Below are 12,565 nucleotides of genomic sequence, written 5' to 3' on the forward strand. Positions count from 1 at the left end.
AAACGCGACACGACAGAAACCTTTAAATAGCAGCCACTGCACTCCCAATGAAATGATAAATGCTTTTAATCTTATTAATGCAAGCTCTTGAACATTATTAATCGGCTTCTGAGTGACTGATGCTGTTAAAGTCTCAGTTCTGACTCATAGTCAAAGCGTCTGCTTGTTATTTAATTTTCAATGTCTGAGCTGAATGATCTGCTGCTGCTTTCAGGCAATAAATGTCACGTAAAATGTGCTTAAACTCACATTGAGTTAGCATCTGTTAGCTTTAATTGTGGGGAAAACTGGATAAGTTTGAGCTTTTGTCAGCTAATTTCATCTTCTGGGTTTAAAATCATTATTGGGGGGGTTGGTCAAAATCAGTGACGTAGTGCTCGTCTACCTAGGCCATGTGACTAAGGTGATTCGAAACACCCAGGTCATGTGACTAAGGTGATTCGAAACACCCAGGCCATGTGACTAAGGTGATTCGAAACACCCAGGCCATGTGACTAAGGTGATTCGAAACACCCAGGCCATGTGACTAAGGTGATTCGAAACACCCAGGCCATGTGACTAAGGTGATTCGAAACACCCAGGCCATGTGACTAAGGTGATTCGAAACACCCAGGCCATGTGACTAAGGTGAGTCGAAACACCCAGGCCATGTGACTAAGGTGATTCGAAACACCCAGGCCATGTGACTAAGGTGATTCGAAACACCCAGGCCATGTGACTAAGGTGATTCGAAACACCCAGGCCATGTGACTAAGGTGATTCGAAACACCCAGGTCATGTGACTAAGGTGATTCGAAACACCCAGGCCATGTGACTAAGGTGATTCGAAACACCCAGGCCATGTGACTAAGGTGATTCGAAACACCCAGGCCATGTGACTAAGGTGATTCGAAACACCTAGGCCATGTGACTAAGGTGATTCGAAACACCCAGGCCATGTGACTAAGGTGATTCATAACACCCAGGCCATGTGACTAAGGTGACTCGAAACACCCAGGCCATGTGACTAAGGTGATTCGAAACACCCAGGTCATGTGACTAAGGTGATTCGAAACACCCAGGCCATGTGACTAAGGTGATTCGAAACACCCAGGCCATGTGACTAAGGTGATTCGAAACACCCAGGCCATGTGACTAAGGTGATTCGAAACACCCAGGCCATGTGACTAAGGTGATTCGAAACACCCAGGCCATGTGACTAAGGTGATTCGAAACACCCAGGCCATGTGACTAAGGTGATTCGAAACACCCAGGCCATGTGACTAAGGTGATTCGAAACACCCAGGCCATGTGACTAAGGTGATTCGAAACACCTAGGCCATGTGACTAAGGTGATTCGAAACACCCAGGCCATGTGACTAAGGTGATTCATAACACCCAGGCCATGTGACTAAGGTGACTCGAAACACCCAGGCCATGTGACTAAGGTGATTCGAAACACCCAGGCCATGTCACTAAGGTGATTCGAAACACCCAGGCCATGTGACTAAGGTGATTCGCAACACCCAGGTCATGTGACTAAGGTGATTTGAAACACCCAGGCCATGTGACTAAGGTGATTCAAAACACCCAGGCCATGTGACTAAGGTGATTCGAAACACCCAGGCCATGTGACTAAGGTGATTCGAAACATCCAGGCCATGTGACTAAGGTGATTCGAAACACCCAGGTCATGTGACTAAGATGATTCGAAACACCCAGGCCATGTGACTAAGATGATTCGAAACACCCAGCCATGTGACTAAGGTGATTCGAAACACCCAGGCCATGTGACTAAGGTGATTCGAAACACCCAGGTCATGTGACTAAGGTGATTCGAAACACCCAGGCCATGTGACTAAGGTGATTCAAAACACCCAGATCATGTGACTAAGGTGATTCGAAACACCTAGGCCATGTGACTAAGGTGATTCGAAACACCCAGGCCATGTGACTAAGGTGATTCGAAACACCCAGGTCATGTGACTAAGGTGATTCGAAACACCCAGGCCATGTGACTAAGGTGATTCGAAACACCCAGGCCATGTGACTAAGGTGATTCGAAACACCCAGGCCATGTGACTAAGATGATTTGAAACACCCAGGCCATGTGACTAAGGTGATTCGAAACACCCAGGCCATGTGACTAAAGCAATTTAAAGCATCAGTCATTTCAGAAGCGTTTTGAGACCTGGCGAATCTGCGTTTGACTGAAGGGGTTGGAAACCTCTATGCCATGTAGCCTAGTGGACTCTGCGTGTGCGCAGAGTAACTGTGCTGCAAATGGCTTGAGTTCGAATCCTGACTTGTACAGATTCTCCGAAATTATGACTTGATGCATTTATTATTGTTACTTTTGACCCAAACAAGACATATTTATCCACAAAGGGTTCATTTGGATGTCAGACCAATGTTAAAACAAAATACGTCATAAGAACTGAGTGTTTAAAAACTAACATCTACTGCTGCATCACCCTGAATTCTAACCCATTATCTCTGCATGCTAGTCTGGAACTCTCACCGCTTCACTAAATCACTTAAAGCCTCAATTCTATGTGAGCATTAATACCTCAATTTGCTTAACTGTTTCTTTGCTGAAGCTTTTCCAGAGCAATACATAAAAATGACCACTAGGGGTCACTGTAGAGACGGCTTTCAAAACGTTTCGAAGCTTCAACACATTTGCTTTGACCTTTCAGTGGTTGATGAAGCCTCGCTTTGGCCATCATTACATGAAGGTAATCCAGAGAGTAAACATTATAAACAGGCGAATGATCAGGACAGGAGGCAAAACAACATAAAAAAATAAACTAAGCAAGGGTCAAAACTACGAAAGGCGGGAGCTAGGAAACGCTTTGAAATGCTCACTTACTGCTTACAAGACCCAGCAAAGTGTGTGTGTGAGGTGTATTTATAGTCCTGGTAATGAGTCCTCATGAGCTTCAGCAGTGTGTGTGTAATCAGTGGTGATCAAGAACTGGTGTGTGTGAGGTGCATGATGGGATTTGTAGTTCGGTGGTGACTGTGACAGGTATTATAAGGATTGTGCTGGAGACTCACCATCTCTGGCCCGCAGGCTGAACCTTCAGCCGCCGGCATGAACTTGGTCTCACATTTTCTCCCGAACCGATGGCACCACAGCGCTTTACAGATGTCCTGCGCGACATACAACAGAACCGCTATTATATGCATGTCAATCTGAGCCATTACACACAACAAATGAAGGATTGCAACACACTCTGTACTGCAGAAACGCTCTTTGAACACTGTATGAGTCCAAAACGCAACCCTGCAGAATAATCACACACTGTTTATGAGCTCTGGATGTAATAATGACCTGTCTGCTTTGGTTTAGCTTCAGCGTCACATGTCAAACGCTCCGTATGTGGGTGAATCTTTTTATTTTTTTAAATAATAAAAGTCATTCCAGCATTAAAGATTTTTTTGTGCATTTTTAGTTTTTTATTGATTTATTATTATTTTTATTGCTTGCAAGAATTCCTCTATTTTTCTTTATAAAGAAATTATAAACTGCCACAGTAATTATTATTATTATTTTTACATATGTTATGTGCAAAATAATGCATAATTTAATTAGTTTTCTTCAATATTGTTCATTATTATTGATAATATTATTATAACTTTTAGAATAATAATAATACTAATTCTAAACAATAAAGCAAACAACTAAATAATTGAAACTAATAATAATATTAGAATTATTAAAATATTATTTCTTTATCTTCAGTGTTTTTATTGTTATAGTAATAATACCACTAATAATAAACAATAATAAAACAACTATTGGGCGTCATGGTGGTGCAGTGGGTAGCACAATCGCCTTGCAGCAAAAAGCTCACTGGTTCAAGCCTCGGCTAGGTCAGTTGAAATTTCTGTGTGGAGTTTGCATGTTCTCCCCGTGTTGGCGTGGGTTTTCTCTGGGTGCTCCGGTTTCCCCTACAAGTCCAAACACATGCGGTATAGGTGAATTGGGTAAGCTAAATTGGCCGTAGTGTATGAGTATGAGTGCGAATGAGTGTACGTGTGTTTCCCAGTGATGGGTTGCAGCTGGAAGGACATCCGCTGGGTAAAAACACATGATGGATAAGTTGGCGGTTCATTCTGCTGTGGTGACCCCAGATTAATAAAGTGACTAAGCTGAAAAGAAAATGAATGAATGAATAATACTAATAATAAAAACAAAAAGTAAATCATCAAAACTAATAACATCATTTTAATTATTAAAATATTATTCCTTTATATTCAGTATTTAATTGAGTATTTTTATTTTATAGTAATAATTACAACAACAAATATTTTTATTTATTCTTATAGTAATAATGCTAATAATAACAATGGTCACCACAGCGGAATGAACCGCCAACTTATCCAGCATATGTTTTACGCAGCGGATGCCCTTCCAGCTGCAACCCAACACTGAGAAACACTCATACACACTCATTCACACACATACACTATGAACAATTTACCCAATTCCCCTATAGCGCATGTGTTTGGACTTGTGAGGGAAACCGGAGCACCCGGAGGAAACCCACACCAACACGGGGAGAACATGCAAACTCCACACAGAAACGCCAACTGACCCAGCCAACTGATGGTTAATAAAGCTTGCATGGTAAATGTTTTATCACAATACAGTAGTCTAAAGAAACATGCATCAAATTTCCAGTAATGAGAAATGTCCTTCTCTAAAGAATGATTTCTGAGACCCTCTTCATAACTCATTGGGCATCCTAAAAGTGTTTCACCGGCTCACAGATATCTATATCATCCTCTCAATATGAAACAAGAGCGAGAAGAACAAAAAAAACAAAAAACGTCTGCACGTTTCATGTGTCTGAATTATTCACATCTGGATTATTGGATCATATTTTGACAAAGAGAGCACAGATGGGAGGAAAAGCGGGCAGTTCTCCAGAATGATCCCAGCCCCAATCCCAACACAAGTTCTGCAGCTGTGTGTTAAAGCGAGACCTCCTCGAATCCCCACTGTCGTTCCTGTGGACTACGAACATCTCCTTGCACAATGAAAGCAGCGAGACCACAGGACAAATCAAGAGCATCTCACAGCACAATATCTCTCATTAGGTGCTGCAATGAGGAGCTTTGTCCTTATAAGCACTGTAAAAAGCGATTAGTTGACTTTACTTAATAATGAGAGTAAATATGTCGCTTGTAAAGTGATTAGTTGGCTTTACTTAAAAAAGTGAGTGAACCTGTTGCTTTAAAAGCAATTAGATGACTTTATTTTCTGCAGTATTTTCTGTAAGTTTGACACCCAGTGGTTGAAGTAGGTATTGCACCCCTGCATCAAAACACACGCAAGCGCAGGTTGCCAGATTGACGAAATCAACAGGAGTGAGCCTGACTATCGAGCGTAAAGGCTGATTTAAGGCTGATTTATAAGTCATGTACTAAATAAAAGCAATGGCATGCGATAGAAGGAGTGTATTTCCCATTTTAAAATAAGTTTTTGTCCTAACCAACACCTGAAATGTATATGTTAGAAACAGCTTCAATTTCTCAAAGGTGAACAACAGAAAACTGACAATGATCAGCTCAGGTACAGCCCATGTGCTTTTTTCAGTTCAGATTGACATGCATTTTACATGACATTTATTGCCAAACTACAGAAAGCAGCAGCAGATAGCTCACCTCAGATCTGGAGAATAAAATAAACCGCTTGAAACTGAGCATTAGAGCTGTGACAGTATCTACATTTAATAGTGTTAAAGAGTTTTATTGCGTATTCATTAGATTATAAACCTTACCATTTCGTTGGAGTGCAGTGAGTGCACTATTCTGCAAAGGAAATTAAATATGTGGGCTAATGGATGTGTTCAGTGGAGTGAGTTTCCACCGTTTCCTCACTCCACCAAAGTAAAGGAGTAAAGAGTAAAAGTAAAGTAAAGAGAAAGTAAAGAGGCTGAATGTAGGAGGCTCGTTCTTTATCCTCGCACTGCAGATGCTCTGTTTCACTGTTTTCTCACTAGTGAAGCGTTCAGTTTTTACACTTACAGAGTCCGCATTGTAAATAGCAAATGCACCATGGTGCGACGCAGCTAACTCTTAAAGGGAATGAGAGACAAGATTCTGATTGGTTCAATGCACATTATGCTCAAAACACACTCAGAACTCATTAAGAGAATAAGCACAACCCTGTTATACCATGCGCCAGGGCACAGAGCGGATTTATCCATCCTTTAAATAGCAAAAGTGGATTCAGATACATCCTTAATGCTTTTACGCCATGCGCTCTAGATTTCACACCTAGATCGTTAAAATAGAGCCCATAAAGTGATTAGTTGACTTTGAAAGTGAATAATTGGCTTTAAAATAAATTATTAAGCAAAGTATAATCTATTAATTATTTAGGCAATTCATAAAATAAAATCTGCAATCTGATTCAAGCACCAGCCCAGACTGTAAGAGAACTGATTTTGATGTGAATATACTGTAAAGAGTCATTTATAGCTGTGATTTAGATTCAGAAGTCATTCTAATATTCATCAACGTTTAAAACAGTTGTGCTGTAAAGTCATCATCTATAACAGTGCCAGTGGGATGCATCCAGTGGTGTAGTCTTAAAAAAAAAGGTGGTGTACTATTACCCACCCAACCCGCCCATGCTGTTTTATAATTTTACCTGAACGTTTCAGCGAGACATCATTCAGTTGACTTCGAAAAACTCACGACATTTTCTGACAGCTGCTGCGGTGGTCAGGGGCCGGGGAATGTAAACAACAACGCACCAAATTAAGATGAGACTTAAAAAAACATTTGGTGTACAGTTAAAGGGGATGCGAATACACGTACATTAGGGAAGTCTGATTAGCAAAACAAGTGGGTATACGCAATTATTGATCCTCATAATACCCAAACAGCTAGTGGAAAAGAGTAGGCATACTGAGTATACGTGCGTATAGCCCCGACTACACCACTGGAAGCATCAGAGCAGCAGACTGTACTTTATCTTATTTAGTCAACTGTACATGTACACTAGAGGCACAGTAGGTGAGATCAGGACAACATGAGTCCAGCTTCCCACTGGCGTCCCTCCAGAGTATATTTAGCTTGTGATTCTCCAGAGCGTGAAGGACTGGAGAAACCTCCGCACTCCACCAGATATCTCTACAGGGAGCTCCAGTTTTAGATGTATGGGCTAGATTGTGGAAAAAAACACTGCTTTAGCAAACAGCTATTTAGAAATAAAGAAAGAGACCTCTCTCCGTATGTAAATACACACATTGTACACCCAATGCATTTTAGCATGTAAATGTGGTCAAAATCTGAATCCTGGACCTCATGACCCGCTGCTCTGCACATTTTGCATGTCTCTCTTCTTTTAAGATATAATATGCAACATTTTGTTCATTAAAATAAGCTGACCACATACAATCTGTTCACAATTGGAATCTAAAAATGTGGTTACAATGGAAGTCACCAACATAACCAAAGGGGAGTCAATCTGAACAACACACAAGGGTTAAACAAACTAACATAACTTGCGTCTGCAGATGTCTCCCTTCTAAACTTTCCCCATATAACTGGACTTGCCTTCTTGAAGTCCAGAGTGCAGAGTTTCGCTTTCTCTCCGAACTGCCACTTGCACTGTGTGTCTGCGTCGTACAGCTCTCCGGGCAGCTTCTCTGGGTATTTATACTCCTGTATGGCGGTAGGTTCATCAGACAGACATGTGGCCTGAGCAGAGCTGAGACACAAACATGATCAAATAAAACAGCACCAATTCAATTCAGTTCAGTTCAGTTCAGTTCAATTCAATTCAGTTCAGTTCAGTTCAGTTCAGTTCAATTCAGTTCAGTTCAGTTCAGTTCAATTCAATTCAATTCAATTCAAGCTTTACAAACGGTGCACATTATTGCATTACAGTCAAAATCACTCATTCATTAATTTTCCTTTGGCTTACTCCCTTATCTATCAGAGGTCGCCACAGCGGAATGAACCGCCAACTATTCCAGCATATGTTTTTACACAGCAGATGCCCTTCCAGCCACAACCCAGTACTGGGAAACACCCATACACTCTCACATTCACACACACTGTACTGATTCACAAGTGCTTTCTGTTTATTTCCGGTTGTGACTTGCATTATGGGACGCTGATCTCTGCTGTCGACTTGATGTAGATGTTCAGTGAAGTGTGTTTGTGTATTAAAGTCTGCATGAACTGGAAGCTGCAGCCGTTTTGTCCATGTTGTGAAGCAATTCCTGGAGAAATGGAATATTAAGTGAGCAAACAGTGGGCGTGGCTTGTTTTTATCAACTGCAAGCTGATTGGATGTAGTAAAGTAGCCGTGTCATTCTGAAAGATGGGAAAAGGGTTTGTGGAGAGTTATTACAACCGAACAGACTCCTCCCCCTCGCCATTTCTGTTTGTTGTCAGAACTGACAGCTGAAAGGGGCGTGGTTAAGTATGTTAGCCCCGCCCAATACCCCAGACAGACCTAATCTGACAATTGAACTGAAAACAAACAGGAAGAGACATTTTCACAGTTCAGATAAAGTTTACAAGGGCAAACTCTTTTTTAAATCTTAATGACATGCACCGATGAATTTGATTACCATCAAACTAGCAATGTGAGCTAACAAAGTCAGTATGGCTAGTTCTGATTTTATGTGTGCTTTAAGTGTTGTCCTCGAAGTCTTCACTGGTTTTGGCTGCGGGCACCATGGCGACACAACAGCAGCGTTCCCTCGGCTGCACTTACTGAGCTCTCTTTTCAACAATCCCTGTTCTCGGACTTTATCATGACGTAGGTTATTCAATGCTGCTGTTATCATACGGGCGACAGCGAGGCTCGGCGGGTGAACGATATCGGGGATCATGAGAAAGACTCGTACGATGTTTAATAGTGTGTTTTACATCATCAGACACACGCTGAAAGAGCTGTGAGTGCTTTAACAGACGCTCCAGGGTGATCGCCGGCTCCATGACGAGTGTGTGTGTGTGCGTGTGAATGTGTCAAAATGTGTGTGCGTGCATGTGTTTGTGTGTGTGTGTTTTTTGTGTGTCAAAATATGTGTATCAATGTGTGTGTGTGTGTGTGTGTGTGTGTGTGTGTGTGTGTGTGTGTGTGCGTGTGTGTGCGTGTGTGCGCGCATGTGTGTCAGCATGTGTGTGTGGGATGTGTGTTTTATATAGAGACTATGAAGACAGTTTATTAGACACACACACACACACACACACACATATATATATATGCACATCAAGAAAAATACACTACTCCAGATGCTCAACCTAAATACATTCATTGCTTCCTTTAATTCATTCATTCATTCATTCATTCGTTCATTCATTCGTTCATTCATCACTCCCTTCAATCAATTATTAAGTAATTAATTCATGTCTCCATTCATCACTTCCTTCCTTCCTTTCTTCATCACTCCATTCTTTAAGCCATTAATTAATTCATCCATCTATTCATTGTGCTTGTCATACATTCATTGCTTCATTTATTTATTGTTCCATTCATTCATTCATTCATTCATTCATTCATCCATTCATCCTTCATTCATTCATTCATTCATTCTCCCATTATCACTACCTTCCTTCCTTCATTCATTCATAACTCCATTTATGAAGTCATTAATTCATTAATTTATCCCTCCACTCACCATCCTCATCATTCCTTCATTCATTCATTGCTCCATTCATTTATTTTTCCATTCTTTCTTTCTTTCTTTCTTTCTTTCTTTCTTTCTTTCTTTCTTTCTTTCTTTCTTTCTTTCTTTCTTTCTTTCCTTCCTTCCTTCCTTCCTTCCTTCCTTCCTTCCTTCATTCATCACTGCATTCATGAAATCATTAATTCATTCATTTATCCCTCCATTCATCGTCCTCATCATTCATTGCTTAATTTATTTATTATTCCATTCTTTCATTCATCATTCTCTTCATTCATTCACTCATTCAATCATGTCTACCATCACCACTTCCTTCCTTCCTTCATCACTTAATTTAAGTCATTAATTCATTCATTTAGCCCTCCATTCATTGTCCTCGTTCAATCATTCATACATTTATTAACTTGTTCATTCATTCATATATCCATTTATCACTTTCTTCCATCCTTCCTTTATTCATTCATCACTCCATTCCTTAAGTGATTAATTTATTCATTTTTGTCTCCATTCATCACTTCCTAACTTCATTCATTCATTTTTATCCTTCCATTTATCGTCCTTATCATTCATTCATTAATTTATTGTTCCATTCTTTCATTCATCGCTCCATCACTCATTCATTTATTTCTTTCTTCATTTCTTTCCTTCCTTCATTCATCACTCTACTCATTAAGTCATTAATTTATTCATTCATCACTCCATTCATTGTCCTTGTCATTCATTCATTCATTGCTCCATTCATTTATTGTTCTATTCTTTAATTCATCACTCCATTCATTCAATCTTTCATACATTTATTCAAACATCTCTCAAATCATCACTGCCTTAATTAATTAATTCATTCATTACTTCTTTTTTCTTTCAACCATTCATTTCTTCATTCATCGTTCTCTTTCTCGTGCTCCATCCATCCATCCATCCATCCATCCATCCATCCATCCATCCATCTATTCATTCATTCATTCATTCATCCATCCATCCATCCATTCATTCATTCATTCATTCATTCATTTTCTTGACTGCTTGTTATGGCTGCATGATTGAGTAGTCATTCAAACAGCTTGTATCTGTGTATGTCCTTGCAAGTCCTTTACACGCAGCAATCCCAGAATGCCTCAGTGCGCAGGGAAACCCCCATCATCTGCTGTTCATGTTCACTAAGTCCTGCTTCCAGTTATCTGGATCAACGCAGCAGCATCTGGTCCACAGAGGCAGGAATGTCAGCGTCAGATGAATCTGATTCAGTTCCTCACCAGCACTCAGTTTTCCCACTGTCACCTCTTTAAGTTTCCTCTGCGGATTACAGCGAGCGACAGCTATAACACAGACCACGACTGCCTTTCAAGCTTAGTTTTATGAGTGATAAAAGCGGAGAAAGGTCTGAAAGCAGATCAGGCTTTCGCTACTCGAAGGTTTTGTGATGTGACGTAGGTGAAGCTGCTCATGAGCAATGGGAAACAGATGGGAGGACAGCTGAGCGAGAACGAGATGCCGGATTTACCCCAGTGCGCTGCTGTTTTTGGGGCGTCGTGGGTGCGGACAGAGAGAAATGGGGGATGATCATTCAGCAGATTGACGCCTTCAGATAGTCCTGGAAAAGCTGTGGTTCACAGGCAGACTCTGGTGATGACACTCATGCTGCTGTCGCTCCACTGTATTTAGTGCACACACTGTCAGTCTAACTTACGCCTTGGCAGTTTAAGCGCTGGTTCAATGCCAGAGTCTAGTTTTTCAACACACAAATATAACAGTGCTTCTTAATTAGCACCAAAACTTTGCTAGGGATGAATGAATGAATGAATGAATGAATGAATGAATGAATGAATGAATGAATGAATGAATGAATGAATGAAGGGAGTAATGAATAAATAAACAAATGAATGAAAAAATAAATAGAGTGATGAATGAATAAATAAATGAATGAATGAATGAATGAAGAGAGTGATGAATAAATGAATGAATGAATGAAGGGAGTAATGAATAAATAAACAAATGAATGAAAAAATAAATAGTGATGAATGAATAAATAAATGAATGAATGAAGAGAGTGATGAATAAATGAACGAATGAATGAATTAATAAATAGAGTGATGAATAAATAAATGAATAAAGGGTGTGATGAATGGAGGAATGAATTATTGAATGAATGAACAAATGATGTGATGAACGTAGGGAGTGATGAATGAATGAATTAATGAACAAATGAATGAATAAATAGAGCGATGAATGCAGATAGTGATAATTGAAGGGAGTGATGAATGAATGAATGAACTGAGTTATGAATTAATGCAGCAACGAATGAATGAATGAATGAATAAAAGAAGCAATGAATGGTGGGATGAATGAGTGAATGAATAAGTGAATGAATAAATCGAGCGATAAATGAATGAATGTACAACTGAATGAATGAATGAATAGAGCGATGAATGCAGATAGTGATGAATGAATGAAGGTAGTGATGAATGAATGAATTGAGCGAGGAATTAATGGAGTGATGAATAAATGAATGAAGTCATTAAAAATTAATTAAGGGAGCAATGAATGATAGGATAAATTATTAAATGAATGAATGAACGAATGGTGTGATGGATGAATGCACAAATGAATGAATGATTGAATGGAGTGATGTATGCAGGAAGTAATGAATGAATGGAGTGATGAATGAATGAACAAATGAATGAATGCATTGAGAGATGAATAAAGGAATGGAGTGATTAATAAATGAATAAATAAATGGAGCAATGAATAGTGGGATGAATGATAAATGAGTGGTGTGAGGAATGAACACGCATATGAATGAATGAATGGAGTCATGTATGCAAGTAGGGATGATAGGAGAGATGAATAATTGAATTAATGAGTGAATGAATGAATAGAGCGCTAATTGAATGAATGAACAAATTAATGAATGGAGCAATGAATTA

The 12,565-nt window shown here is 39.7% G+C and overlaps 1 protein-coding gene across 1 annotated transcript in view; it reads right to left on the reverse strand.

The window, feature by feature from the left end:
• The window catches only part of LOC130243941 (A disintegrin and metalloproteinase with thrombospondin motifs 16), an 85,737-nt gene that overhangs the window by 23,482 nt on the left and 49,690 nt on the right, over positions 1-12,565 (reverse strand). Inside the window, exons 10-11 of the mRNA XM_056476254.1 lie at positions 7,558-7,711; positions 3,040-3,135 (exon numbers count right to left, since the gene is read on the reverse strand). Coding sequence (XP_056332229.1) covers positions 3,040-3,135; positions 7,558-7,711 — 250 coding nt within the window. The remainder of the gene's footprint in view (positions 1-3,039; positions 3,136-7,557; positions 7,712-12,565) is intronic.

Source organism: Danio aesculapii, chromosome 16, assembly GCF_903798145.1.
Source record: "Danio aesculapii chromosome 16, fDanAes4.1, whole genome shotgun sequence".
Taxonomy (NCBI): Eukaryota; Metazoa; Chordata; class Actinopteri; order Cypriniformes; family Danionidae; genus Danio; species Danio aesculapii.